Raw genomic sequence first — 13,402 nt, forward strand, 5'->3', positions numbered from 1 at the left:
TGTTAAATAAAAGATGAAAATTATGTTCATTATTATCTCTCAATCCTAAAATTCTAGGTGATGCAAAACATTTGGCCATAGCTGTATAATTCTTTACTAATCTGATATGTGGAATTCTGTGTCAGATAAATATATAAATGGATACTGTACAAAAAGAAAGACACATTTTTATTACATCAAACAAATTGAAGTAAGAATAAATGTCATTTATTTTTCGTGCACATTTCAAACAGGCAGATCACTTGCATTTAAGCTGTCGACACTGCTGTGCACAGAAAAGTTTAATTGAGTGATCATGGACCATTAGTTGTTTATAGTTAAAGCATATTAACTGAAATTGTATTGCGTTAAACGGAATCAAAGGTACATGATTAAAACGTTTAAATGTAAGGTCTATATATATATTGTGTGAGGCTTTATTCTCATGGATTTGACTGCCCGAATGTGATGAACATAAGAAATGTATGGAATAAAGTTTTCAGATGTACTTGTCATTTCAGAGGAGAATGTATCTGTCTCAGTACTAAGTTAATCCACTTGAACAGGATCATCACAAATCTGTTTTGGTATGCTGCTGCAATCAGGATCTTGTTTAGTCTGATTTAGCACCAGAGTATCCATCTGTGATGATTAACTTCTGGTACGCTGCAATCGGGATTAGAAGGTGTGCTAAACTTGCTTAATCCACTAGTTAGACACATCAAGTGGACTAGATTTGGTACACTGCAATTGTCCCCAGAAGTTCTAATAGAATCTATAGGGCTGTAAATGGCTACTAATGATTACAATATTATTAATAATTAGCCATGTGTACAAAGAAAATCCCATATGCAGTTTTTCCTTGGGTTCTGATCATTTGACATGCATCCCATCACTGCCAATATTGCAGTCCGATTGATTAGCTTGTAATGTGCTTTGGATGTGTAGCAGTCTGTATGTATAGAAAGAATGCACAATGGTTCAGGGTAGGTAACACAAGAATAATGAATCAGTGAGGGAAGACCCGAGTTGCTTATGTCCTCACTCATGACTGGAATACCCACGAAGAACCATTGTGTGTTCAGTTTATACTATGCCTAACTAACTTTATTTATGATTGCTTTAATGAAGTCATTTATTTTGGCCATTGAAATATGAAAAATAAAAACCTGCACATTGTAATATGAAAGGATCTCTTATCTTGCCACTGCTGTAAGTGAATGAAAAGTAAGAAAAGGCAGGGCTTCCCACATACACTATGTAATAAAGAATTGGTTACACTTTCACTTACAGAGAATCTGGTAACTCTAGTTAGTTACTGTTTGGTTTCAGCAATACTCTTGTAAGTAGATAAAACAAACTTGCTGTTGCAGGTGCATTCTGTTCCCATGAATTACTGAAGCAGATATAGCAATGCAATTACCACATTATTCCACATTGTGAGTCATTGCCTATTTCAAGGGATAATTAAAAAGTTTAATTAAGCCACAGATGAAGAGGGCAAACCCAGCTTTAAGGGTGGTTTGGGTGGTAATGGGGCACACAACACATGTAAGTGCTTTGAATAACAATGCCACAGACAAGCACATTATTAACACCACACTCTTTATGGGAGCTTCACACAAGCACACAATTAGCCAACAAACCAACAGAACATTGTTTATTTTTTTTCAGTAGAGGCTCATCATGATTTTCCATTGGTTATTTTATATGAACAGTTCACCATAACTTTGACTTAAAATATATAATACATTTGTATATTGTATAGGGTTTTTGAACATGAAATCACTGTATGTACATACATTTGTAAAATACTATACACTGTAGAATACTGAATTGTAGAAAACAATGTATTTACAAACCTACTAAAACCCCCTAGCTTTTGTTTCAGATCCAGTTTCAAATGGCTTGATACAGATTCCATTTTCTGACTGAACTACACAACATCAGAGGTAGCCATTAGTGAAGGTAATTGCAGCTAACACAATAATGATATACATCTTCCAGCTGCATAGATTTAAATGTGCAGCTTGTAAAGAGACGCGTGCCATTACAAATGTGGATCTTCATTTTCAAACAGACACCTGATACTACAGCAGCTTACAAAAAGCAGGCAGTTTGCTTGCATTGTCTTTCAGGAAGTCTAATACTGCTTTACTTCCTTGGCAATGTCTTCTGTATCAAAGCATGTTACTGGCTGAAAGCATGTCAGTCAATAGGAGGAACAGCTATATCTGTTACACATGAAAACATTCACATTAATTCTGCTTTTATACACATTCGTTAAATACAGATATACAAATAACATATTGCTAGGTATAAAAACAAAATAGACACTACAAAGTAAAAGCATCTTCCCTTACATGGCATACTTTAAAATTGTGCAAACAGTTACAGGTTACCTTCAATACAATAGCTCATGTACAACATTTTATTTATATATATAAAATGAGTGAAAGCATTTTTCATATTTTTTAGAAGGTGTGATACCTAAGCCATTTTTACAGTATAATTGTATCAAACCATCCCCGGTGATCTGGGTGTACTCCTTTATTCCAGCTTTTCTCCATTAAACCTTTGCAACACACCTACCTGTGGAAGAAACTTGATGTTTGAAATTGAGCAGCATTCCTTCAAACGTTATTTTTGAAAATGAATATAAATGAGAAAGTATGCAGGTAAACAGGTGTATGTTTTAAACAAACACACTTTTACAACATTCACATTACAATAACGTCTATACAGTACAAGAACGTCTATAATGAATTAGCAACATATCTACACATGTTGCTAATTCATTTCTATTTTTCTGAAAGAGCTAGAAGACATTTGTTTAAAATTACTTGTGCAATCTATATTACTTCAGAATTGAATTGTATATTTTTCCACCAGTAACGGAATCTCAACCTAGTAATTTTGTTCAAGACATTCAGTCTTTCTCCTGTATTTTGTGTACTTCAAGGTGTAAGACAAATACATTTTCTTCTGAAGCCCTTATGGTGAAAATAGCTCTGATGAAGGAAACATGTGCACATGTATTGAAGAAGCACAAAATGGGTCAGTAGTAGATATGTAACTAACTACCTGAACCCATAGCAAACTGCTCCCCTGGGTATCTTCTATTGAAAAATGTTGCTGTACTACTTCAAGGACCACGGTATTAGTGCCTGCTGAATAATGGGTTTCCATATTTAAACTACAGCAAGTCTAATATTCATAGTTATCCTGAGATACAGGGCAAATCTGTGTATGAGGGTGGAGGTGAATGAACTGAGGCTGAAAACCAAGGTCTGTTTACTAGCTACGAGTGTACAAACACATACACAGACTGACATATTCTGTTAACCAATTTTATTCTGCCTTATTTTTTATATTCAAGTTAACTTCAGCTGTATTGGTTTTCTATTTATGACCAGGCTTTATTTAGTCTATTGTTATTTTTACTGAAAAGAGGAAACAGGTTTGCTGTAGAGTGGCCAAGTGGCTGAATTGACTTTGCAGTTGAATGGAATTTCTGAGAGGTGGTTCATGTGTGACTTTTTCAGCAGGTGACATCAGATATTAAGACTAAAGCATGGTAGAAACTCAATCTGGTATGGATTCTTGGTGAAGTATTGTGTGCTTTTACACAACTGGAGGGTTGAATAGCGATTTTTTTTAACTCGTGTATATTTAGCATTTTAATTCATCGTGGGTTGGTCAGGGTTTGTTGAAGGTAAGTACATAGAGGATGGAACAATGTATACTGTGCTGTTGAAAATCATTGCAATGTTTATTTCAAACAGACTTGTTCATATTATCAGGATCTGCAATCTATAGATGTTCTGTTTTTGTGCTTTGGCATTGTATATAAAGGTAGTTAAACCCACTGAACATGCAGTAGGTGTGAAATACAAGAGCTGCTGTACAGTGAAGGTTGAAGCATCCCAGTCTGCGGCACACTGTGGTAGAGATGCATCCCAGTCTGCAGCACACTGTGGTAGAGATGCATCCCAGTCTGCAACACACTGTGGTAGGGATGCATCCCAGTCTGCGGCACACTGTGGTAGGGATGCATCCCAGTCTGCAACACACTGTGGTAGGGATGCATCCCAGTCTGCGGCACACTGTGGTAGGGATGCATCCCAGTCTGCAACACACTGTGGTAGGGATGCATCCCAGTCTGCGGCACACTGTGGTAGGGATGCATCCCAGTCTGCAACACACTGTGGTAGGGATGCATCCCAGTCTGCGGCACACTGTGGTAGGGATGCATCCCAGTCTGCGGCACACTGTGGTAGGGATGCATCCCTGTCTGCAACACACTGTGGTAGGGATGCATCCCAGTCTGCGGCAAACTGTGGTAGGGATGCATCCCAGTCTGCGGCACACTGTGGTAGAGTTGCATCCCAGTCTGCAACACAGTGTGGTAGAGATGCATCCCAGTCTGCAGCACAGTGTGGTAGAGATGCATCCCAGTCTGCGGCACACTGTGGTAGGGATGCATCCCAGTCTGCGGCACAGTGTGGTAGGGATGCATCCCAGTCTGCGACACAGTGTGGTAGGGATGCATCCCAGTCTGCGGCACACTGTGGTAGGGATGCATCCCAGTCTGCGGCACAGTGTGGTAGGGATGCATCCCAGTCTGCGGCACAGTGTGGTAGGGATGCATCCCAGTCTGCGGCACACTGTGGTAGGGATGCATCCCAGTCTGCGGCACAGTGTGGTAGGGATGCATCCCAGTCTGCGGCACACTGTGGTAGAGACGCGTCCCAGTCTGCGGCACAGTGTGGTAGGGATGCGTCCCAGTCTGCGGCACACTGTGGTAGGGATGCGTACAAGTCTGCGGCACAGTGTGGTAGAGTTGCGTCGCAGTCTGCAACACACTGTAGTAGAGATGCAAGCCTACCTGTACTGTCAGCTTAACTGTGTGCAGGTTATGATGTGTTGGTCTTTAACATTTGGGGTCACAATCAATCTTTGAAATACCTGTGCACTGCTGTATAAACAAGCAGGAAAAGGGAGGCAGTGGAGGTGTGTTGTTTTCCCATTTCCAAACTGCTGAAATCAGATATAAAAATGTCTCTCATTGCAAGTGATCTGATTTTGCTATTGTCTTGCGTTGAGAAAGGCTAGCAGTGCTTCTTGTCGGTGCAGATACTGTAGTGCATCTTTATATTTTAAAATTGTGCTTTTTATAAAAAAAAATGAAATATAATTCTGATCCTTGAAACCCAAGCAGTGTTATCTGGTAGAGACCGCTTTAAAATAACAAGGTCCTCAACAAGGCCTTTACTGGCACCATTTCTAATTTGAATCAAGAATAAATGAGGTCAAGGTTGACAATATGGCCTTCATGGATAATAATCATTAGATTAGCTACAGCTCTTGTACCGTACCACTGTACTTAAAAACCTTAACCTGGTCTTAACACTGGTTCTGTGGGAGACGCGTCATGTGATGTCTGTCATCACCAAAACTAAGATGGACTCGGAACATCACAAACACAACAATATTACAAGATCAGCTAACCAGACTCTGGGAGGTTAAAGGGCAGCGGAATTCAGAAACCAAACAAGCATCAACACACACAAGCAGCCTGTTGACCTGTGCAGTTGTACCTACATGTGCCATATATATTTGTTTTTACCGGATCTCATTGTGGAATCTAACTTGCATTCATTCAAATCCTACAATAGCATGACCGGGCAAATCATACTGTTGTTTCAAAATAACTTTGCTTGATTTAAGAAAAGTAATTCTCCAATGCAGCTGTTTGATGTAGGTTTAAAATACTTCTTCGTACATTGCATGTGTTGTATAAATTTATAATGCGTGATTTATAATGCATTTCCTTTTTTTTCAAATCTACTTAAATGTTGATATTGTTGACCCTCTGGTTCCATCACAGAGTCTGTATCAGTGTCCCAGTAACCACTGAGAAGATGACCAAGTTAAAATACCTCACACAGAACAACATTTTTATTGATATCACAAGAAAGGCTAAAGGCTAAAATGTGACATGTCACAGAAGTAATACAACACAGATTGTTAATTACTTTCTTGAGGAAGTCAAAACAGTTTTTCGAAGAGTATTTGTGCACTAATTAACTTTGAACAAGATATCAAACAGCCCAGGTTAGAAGCAGAACCCACACATGAATCCATGAGTGCAAGGCCAGTGACTCACTTGTCGTCTTCACTCATAGTATTGCTCCCTTATGTTGTGGAGGCACAATGTAAAAATAGTCACAGAGTAGAAGAACGATTTAAACCTAAACCACCGCTGTGCGTGACAACGTCACTATATGATACAGCAACAGAGTGAAATGGCCGTTAATTATTTGTTTGTCTTTTATTGTCTTTCCAAGGAGTTCTTCTCTCCCATTCATCTCCCAACACAGATATTTTGCTGGTGAGCATTTCAACAGGCACCTGTTTAATTTAGTTTAATTTCATTATTTCCCCCCCCCCAATATCTCAGGAGATAGTTAAGGCAGTTTTCAGTATATTTACAAAACACGGTACTAAATATGTTTTAAAAACCAGGGAGCTTCCAGTATCTTGTTATTAAAACTCCATTCATTCAAACGTCCTGTTCCTCATGTGGCCAGCAATATTTCCGAGCTGCTTTCCTGAAGGATTTAGTTTAAAGTTACCAGAGCCTTGCCTTTGATTATAGCTGCACTGGAGGCCTGTTCATGTTCAGCAGCTGCACCCTCAGTAACTGCACGCTGGTCATGATCTTCTTCTGATGGCCCATTAGTGTGATTCCAAGCCTCTGTATATCCCTGTGATCAGAAAGGAGAGCATTTATCAGAGATAATTAGTACCAACTTCCTAACCTTTATTATACACTTCCTTAATGTGGCCAATTATTGAAATGCCCTACATATAGGGCACATAGTGGAGGCATCCATTTTACACCTTACAATTTTCCAATTGTCTGGAAAACTGCCTATCCAATTGTGATGAAATGTAGTATTAACATTATTTAGCATGACTGAGTGTATTACATCTTAGGTATATATCAGGGTGTCTGTCTGTCTTTATAGACATTTCTATATTTGTAAGTCACATTTACATATTTTCCAAATATCTGGAATACTGAAATTGTTTTATTATTAGGGTTTATTATATATACACAGGGGTCCATAATTAGGAGACCGCATTATTTGTGTTTCGCCTTATAAAACGAGCACTGGCATTTTTGTTCCAGAAATGATTTACAATGCCTACAAGCCAAATTTTATTTACAATTTAATCGTGCACAATTGTATTATTTTATATAAAATAAAATCAACCAATATTTTCTTCGCGGCAGTCCCATCATAAGTGGCGGGACATAAACAGGAAGGTATTCTCTGCCTTGATTAAAAGGTCTTGAGTAGGTTTAACCAATGGGAGAGTCAAAGATCTGCCCCTTGTTATGCAGGTATCCAGTCATGAGTGAGCAGAGGCGGGACATACACTGTTGAAGGTAGTCTCCATTTTAGTTGAAGATCAAGAAAGTCAAAGATCTGCCCTGGTTTTGCAGCTGTCCAATCATTAGTGAGCAGAGGCGGGACATATATATGCTAGGGTAAATAGTGTAAGAATAGCTGAATTTCGCACAATATTGAGAACTTCAAAGTAATATTTAAATTGCTTTTCACAAATTAAAAAAAAAAATGTCAGACAGAGACATCGTAGCAATTTGGTTACGAATCAATTTTCAAGAAGAACTTTCTCAGAAAGAATGGAGATTGTTACAAAAAGGAAGGTATACACCACAAATACACAGAAAGGGAAGGGATGTACTCGGCACTTCCAACATTCAGATTATGTGGAATTAGTTTCTCTGATTTCTGACTACGACAGAATGTTTGTTAAATTATTACTTGTCAATAGCCACAGTATTCTCGGTACCTCAAACAAAAAACTCAGCTGTCTTGTGTTTTCAGGTATGTAACTGACAGTGGCCTGAAAGAACGGTTGTTCTGTGAAAATGTGTTACATTTACTAAAATAGAACTATTGATTATTTTACCGATTAATCAACTAATGCCCATAAATTAACCGATACATCCTGAGTCATTTGAAAAAAACAAAGGCATAATAGTGCAGTAGTGACGTCAAAATGGCATATTCGTCTAGAAAATTATACTTGACTTTTTGACCCATATCTGACCCAATCTGTGCACCCCGAGACCACTTTCAAACACAAAATGTCTTTGTTTTCAATCACTCGACAACACCCACAATAGTAGAGAAATGTTCATTTTGAACAGCAAAATGAAAATACCTTGAAAAAAAAACTAAATTTGATATTGCGCTGGTACATTCATATCTCCTGGAGAGGCATGAGAAATGAATGACATTCCTGTCAATGACTTGGACCGACTCCTGCAAACTTCTGTTTTTTACACAAAAGATGGATGGCAGTGAGTATGAACCTGGACCAATTTGTGTTTTTTAGGCAGTGTAGACAGATACCTGAGGCAAAATGATTACCCACATTATACAGTATATATCGTGGAAATGACATTAATTTTGCTCAAACCAAGAAAACAATGGTTGCCAAACAGAAATATTTTAAAAAAACTTGTGTACAGGACGACATTTCCAAAATAAACTACTCTATTGCTACATCTTTTCTTGAGTTAAAATTCTATTGCTGGCTGTAAATTATCAAGTCATTTTACATCTAAACCCTTTAATAATGACCCTTTTTTCTCAGCATGGATTTTCAGGTAGTTTTATTTGTGCTAGCCGTACACCTTGATAGATGGCAGGTCACTTTTCCACATAGCCACCTCATCAGAGTAATGCGTCAGGATCTTCAGCGTGAGACCTGGAAATCCCTTCCTCAGCAGTGCATTAAAGCACTTATATAAATCATACCCACGCTGCACAGCTACTTACTGCAGATTCATCCTCATTACATGACCCAGCGATAGATACCCAGCGGCAGCAAAGCTCTCTCTGTAGCGGCCCATTTTAATGACGTCTAGCCACTCATCTACTGTGCTGCAGTGGGTGAAATCTGGGATGCTTTTGATCATTAAAGGATTGGTCAGCCTAAAAGAGAAGGTAAAGACATGCTTTAATTCAAGTCTGATCTAGGCAGAAAATCATTACACGTAAAAAGATATAGAAGAGAGGCAGAGCTGATTGTAATGAATGAAAAGAGCAGATTAATATGAGAAATAAACACCAATCACCCAAGGGCCTGAGTTCTACATCAGTGACACCACAGCACTCGAAACTTAACTAATCAATTTATACAACGCCAATTAGTAATAGTACAGCTTACCTTTCGATCAATGACTTCTAATAAAAATGTATCTAGTTACACTGTGGAGATATTTGAACAAAGTACAATTGGGAGCTTATTGGGTGTAACCATCTTGTTTCCCATAGAACAGTAAACACATAACAGTGTTAAAGCATACTCAGAGCATTGCAAAGCATAGGTAAGTAGTGTAAAGTCCAGAGAGGTATGGTAAAGCATATTAGAAAACATGCAAATTGTGGTAATCCATAGTAAATACAAAGTATAACTATGGGGAGACTGCAAAATGACTGTGCAAATATACCGTGTGTTGTGTAAAACCTCCTTTGCAGAACTGAAGGGGCTCTAGTTAATTAAACCATTCTGTAAATGCTACCTGTTCTGCACTTCCATTCACTATGCAGTCCCCACAGGTGCAGTTTTAAATGAAAGTATATTCACTAGTGAACATGCATTTACATTTAATGATATATTGTAAAAGAAGTGCTCTAAGGTATTCTTGCACTTCCTAGAACACATCAAGAATGACATTGTTCCACCTCTTCAATGCCTTAAATAACCTATCAGCTAACTGACATGCACTGACCAGAGGTGAAATTCACCTGAGAAGTTACATGGTAACAGATTAATGGAAAGTAGGGCAGGTAAACTGAGATTTTTTCTTTAACACACTGTAGTATGGCACCAGATCTCATTTCTCAAATGATACCGCACTGTTGTTATGTGCTGCTTTTAAATGTACATGTGAGACCACTATAGCAAAGCAGACTGCAGATTAGATTTATGGAATTATTTCATCAGCTAGAACCTCTAACTATCAAATTCACCAATTAGAACCTGACCAGCTCAAAAAATCAAGACACTTTAATAAATACATACACGTGTTTAAAATATGAGTTTAGAAAAAACAACTTTTAGGCCATAGTGGGGCAGCAGTGTGGAGTAGTGGTTAGGGCTCTGGACTCTTGACCGGAGGGTCGTGGGTTCAGTCCCAGGAGGGGGACACTGCTGCTGTACCCTTGAGCAAGGTACTTTACCTAGATTGCTCCAGTAAAAACCCAACTGTATAAATGGGTAATTGTATGTAAAAATAATGTGTAAAAAATAATATAATTGTATGTAAAAATAATGTGATATCTTGTAACAATTGTAAGTCGCCTTGGATAAAGGCGTCTGCTAAGAAATAAATAATAAAATAATAATAATATTTGTAAAACCCCTTGAAGATGCATTTGTTCAACCATACTGTCTTGTCAATTGAAATCTCTTATTCTACACCAGTGTTGCTCAAAGTGTTTGGCCACATTCGTTTATTTCTTAGAAGGCTGAGGCCCAAATATCCTCTCAACAGTTACCAGTTTTACCCCACTCAGACCACTTGCTCACTAATGTGTGTAAATGTGAGATCACATTCTTATGTTCTAATGTTCTTATCAGCCATAGCTGCCATTGCTGCCCCTGATGTCTCACCTGCACAAGGAATCCAGGATTTTAAGGTTCTCTGGGTTCCGGATCAGTTTGTCCAGCATGGTGACGATCTGGCAGAACTTTGGCCTTTCATTCCGGTCTTTCTGCCAGCAGTCCAGCATGAGCTGATGTAGGGCTATTGGACAGCCCATTGGGGCAGGCAGTCGATACCCTTCATCGACGGACTTTATTACCTAAACAAAACACTCACATTAGTTGGGAAGATTTGATATAGAAGTGGAACTGCGTTGGTCCCAGCTCCACTCAATTACAAACACATATATATATATGTAAGCAATAAGACACGACAGGGTGTTGTGTGTGCCGTAGGCCAAGTTACACAGTTGGACAGATTGTGCAGTAGGTGGCACTGTTTGGTGAGTAGGGGAGTTTGTTTCTGCTTTTTGTTTACGAGTTGACGACGGTACTTCAGAGAGGATGTAACTCCAGGACTTCCTGTCTTTCTCAGCTCGTGCCCAATAGCTTCTTAAGCTACCTTATAAAATGGGTTGGGAGATATCTGTGTCCTGAGTACCGATGACTTAAGTTTGTTTAAGTCTGTTTGGGATACAGCAGAGTGATGTTGTGAATTGTTGTTTTGTTGTCATGTGTAAGTTTTCAGGACAGAAATGAAGACGCCATTTGCTGTTTTAAAGTGGGTATCTGAAATTAGGTTTATAGATCGTCCCACTGTGGGAGAATTTATAAAAACGATTCAGGCCAGCTCGCAAGCTTGTATAGCTTCTAACTGAATACTGCGTGCCAGCTGATGTTCTCACTTCAGCAAATAAACTGTGTTTATTTCAGTCTTAGATGCAGTTTTCCAGTCCATATTATTTTTTGTTTGTGCTGACCAATCATTAATAACTGACACAGCCCAAGCGGTTACTTTAGTATTCCGCTCTTCTTTATTGGCTTCAATTGTATTAATTTCAGCAGTACCGAGAGAGAGGTGTCTTGTAGTACTCACGGTTTCACAGACCTTTTTTTAAATTATTACTGTCTGTTCCATTACTGAACTGTTGCGGTCTAAATCCTCCAGGAATATGTGGAAATTGGAGTCACCAAACAAGTTAAGATTTACATGGAGGAAGACTGACATTTGTATTATTTTTTGTTTATTGGGGTGGCCAATATTTTTTTTTTTTTTTTTTTTTAAATGTTCTTAAACGCTCGGCGCAATGATATCTGTTTGTAAAAAGTCTTAGCTGCTTGGACTTGTTTTTACCCATTGGTTGTACTGTAATAATACAATGGCTTGGAATGCCTATCAGCCAATCAGGACACAGATATCTCCCAACCCATTTTATAAATTTCTCATTGACCTACAGTCTGAATCACCCTATTATAATGAAAAACATTCTGAAGGCAGCTGTAAAAGTATAAAGAGACTGGACAAGGCACTTTCGTGTGGTACAAATTACAATTGTTTCAGATTCGCTAGATTCCATGTTGATACCCTGCTTCCCTTCATTTCTTTAAACATATTCCAAACTGAAATGCCATGGTGATGAATTAGAATTCACTATGGTTTCCTGGGTTTACTTCACTGAAGACCACGTCAAGGAAGGTTTACGAACGTGAGAAGGCCCTTTGGCCCATCAATGCTCATCCGGTTCCTAGTGGCTGATTGATCCCAAAACATTGTGAATTCAGATCTTAAAGGATCCCAATGATTCAGTGTCGACAAAATGGCTTGGTAACTCATTCCACAAATTCTCTGTGTACAAAAGTACTAAATCTATCTTCACTCAATTTACAATTGTGCCCTCTGGTCCTGGTCTCTCTGCTCTCATCATATTTTATCCAGATCATGCTCCTCCTGCAACAATGCTGGTGCGCTGACTGAAATCAGTGCTGTATTGTGGGGACAGAAAAAGAGCAGGGAGGATCAGCAATCTGGATACATTGAGAGAAATTATCTTTCTTCTGACAAATGCTCCACAGCAAAAGTTGAAAATGTACTTCACAGGTGATTTGTGGTCCATTGGGATTATGTGTAAAAATACATTACTGGGATACAGCAAAGGTAAAGTAATACCTATCTTGTAAATACTGCAGTTTGTTTTATAACGCTTTAAGACTTGGTTTTACATGATGACTCAGGTAATACGGTTCTCATTCCAAAAACCCTTCTCTCACAAATCCTGAAGGGAGAGAATCCCATGGGCAGGCTCAACCTCTTTGAGTGTTTCACTTCAGATCTAAGCCTTCTTTGCACTTAAACCTGACTCCTCTTTGAACGGCCCATTTGAGACTTACATCTCGATTTGTTAGATTCCAGTATGGTCTCTCGCCATAGGATGTCACCTCCCACATGACCACCCCATAGCTCCACACGTCACTGGCTGAGGAGAATTTGCGGTAAGCGATGGCCTCCGGTGCTGTCCAGCGGATTGGGATCTTTCCACCCTGCAGAGGAAACCAAATGGTGCTACTCTGAGATGCAACATAGGTGAAACACTTTACACCCGAATACCTTAAATCTTCAGTAACACCATATGGAAACTCACCAGCATTGCAGAATAAGCCCTCTTTAAACTGAGTTTCAAATAGCAGTCATTGACGATCCCAATCTACTTAAAAAACAATTCTATTTTTAATGTTACCAACTGCATCTTGATGAACTACTTTATCAATTATGTTTTATGAGATGAATACCTGTTATAACAACCACTAAAGGAACTGATTTTAAAGCAGTCTT

The 13,402-nt window shown here is 38.7% G+C and overlaps 1 protein-coding gene across 2 annotated transcripts in view; it reads right to left on the bottom strand.

Moving 5' to 3' along the window:
• Positions 1-5,912: 5,912 nt before the first annotated feature.
• LOC117963742 (ephrin type-A receptor 8-like) overlaps positions 5,913-13,402 on the bottom strand; it is a 170,575-nt gene continuing 163,085 nt past the window's right edge. The window contains exons 14-17 of one of the 2 annotated variants that reach the window (XM_059002195.1): positions 12,961-13,110; positions 10,702-10,892; positions 8,862-9,017; positions 5,913-6,749 (exon numbers count right to left, since the gene is read on the bottom strand). In XM_059002195.1, the coding sequence (XP_058858178.1) occupies positions 6,635-6,749; positions 8,862-9,017; positions 10,702-10,892; positions 12,961-13,110 (612 nt within the window). In that variant the 3' untranslated portion in view covers positions 5,913-6,634. Of the gene's footprint in view, positions 6,750-8,861; positions 9,018-10,701; positions 10,893-12,468; positions 12,556-12,960; positions 13,111-13,402 lie in introns of those variants that run through there. The other variant, XM_059002196.1, reaches the window with a different exon arrangement.

The sequence above is a fragment of the Acipenser ruthenus genome, chromosome 27 (genome assembly GCF_902713425.1).
Source record: "Acipenser ruthenus chromosome 27, fAciRut3.2 maternal haplotype, whole genome shotgun sequence".
Taxonomy (NCBI): domain Eukaryota; kingdom Metazoa; phylum Chordata; class Actinopteri; order Acipenseriformes; family Acipenseridae; genus Acipenser; species Acipenser ruthenus.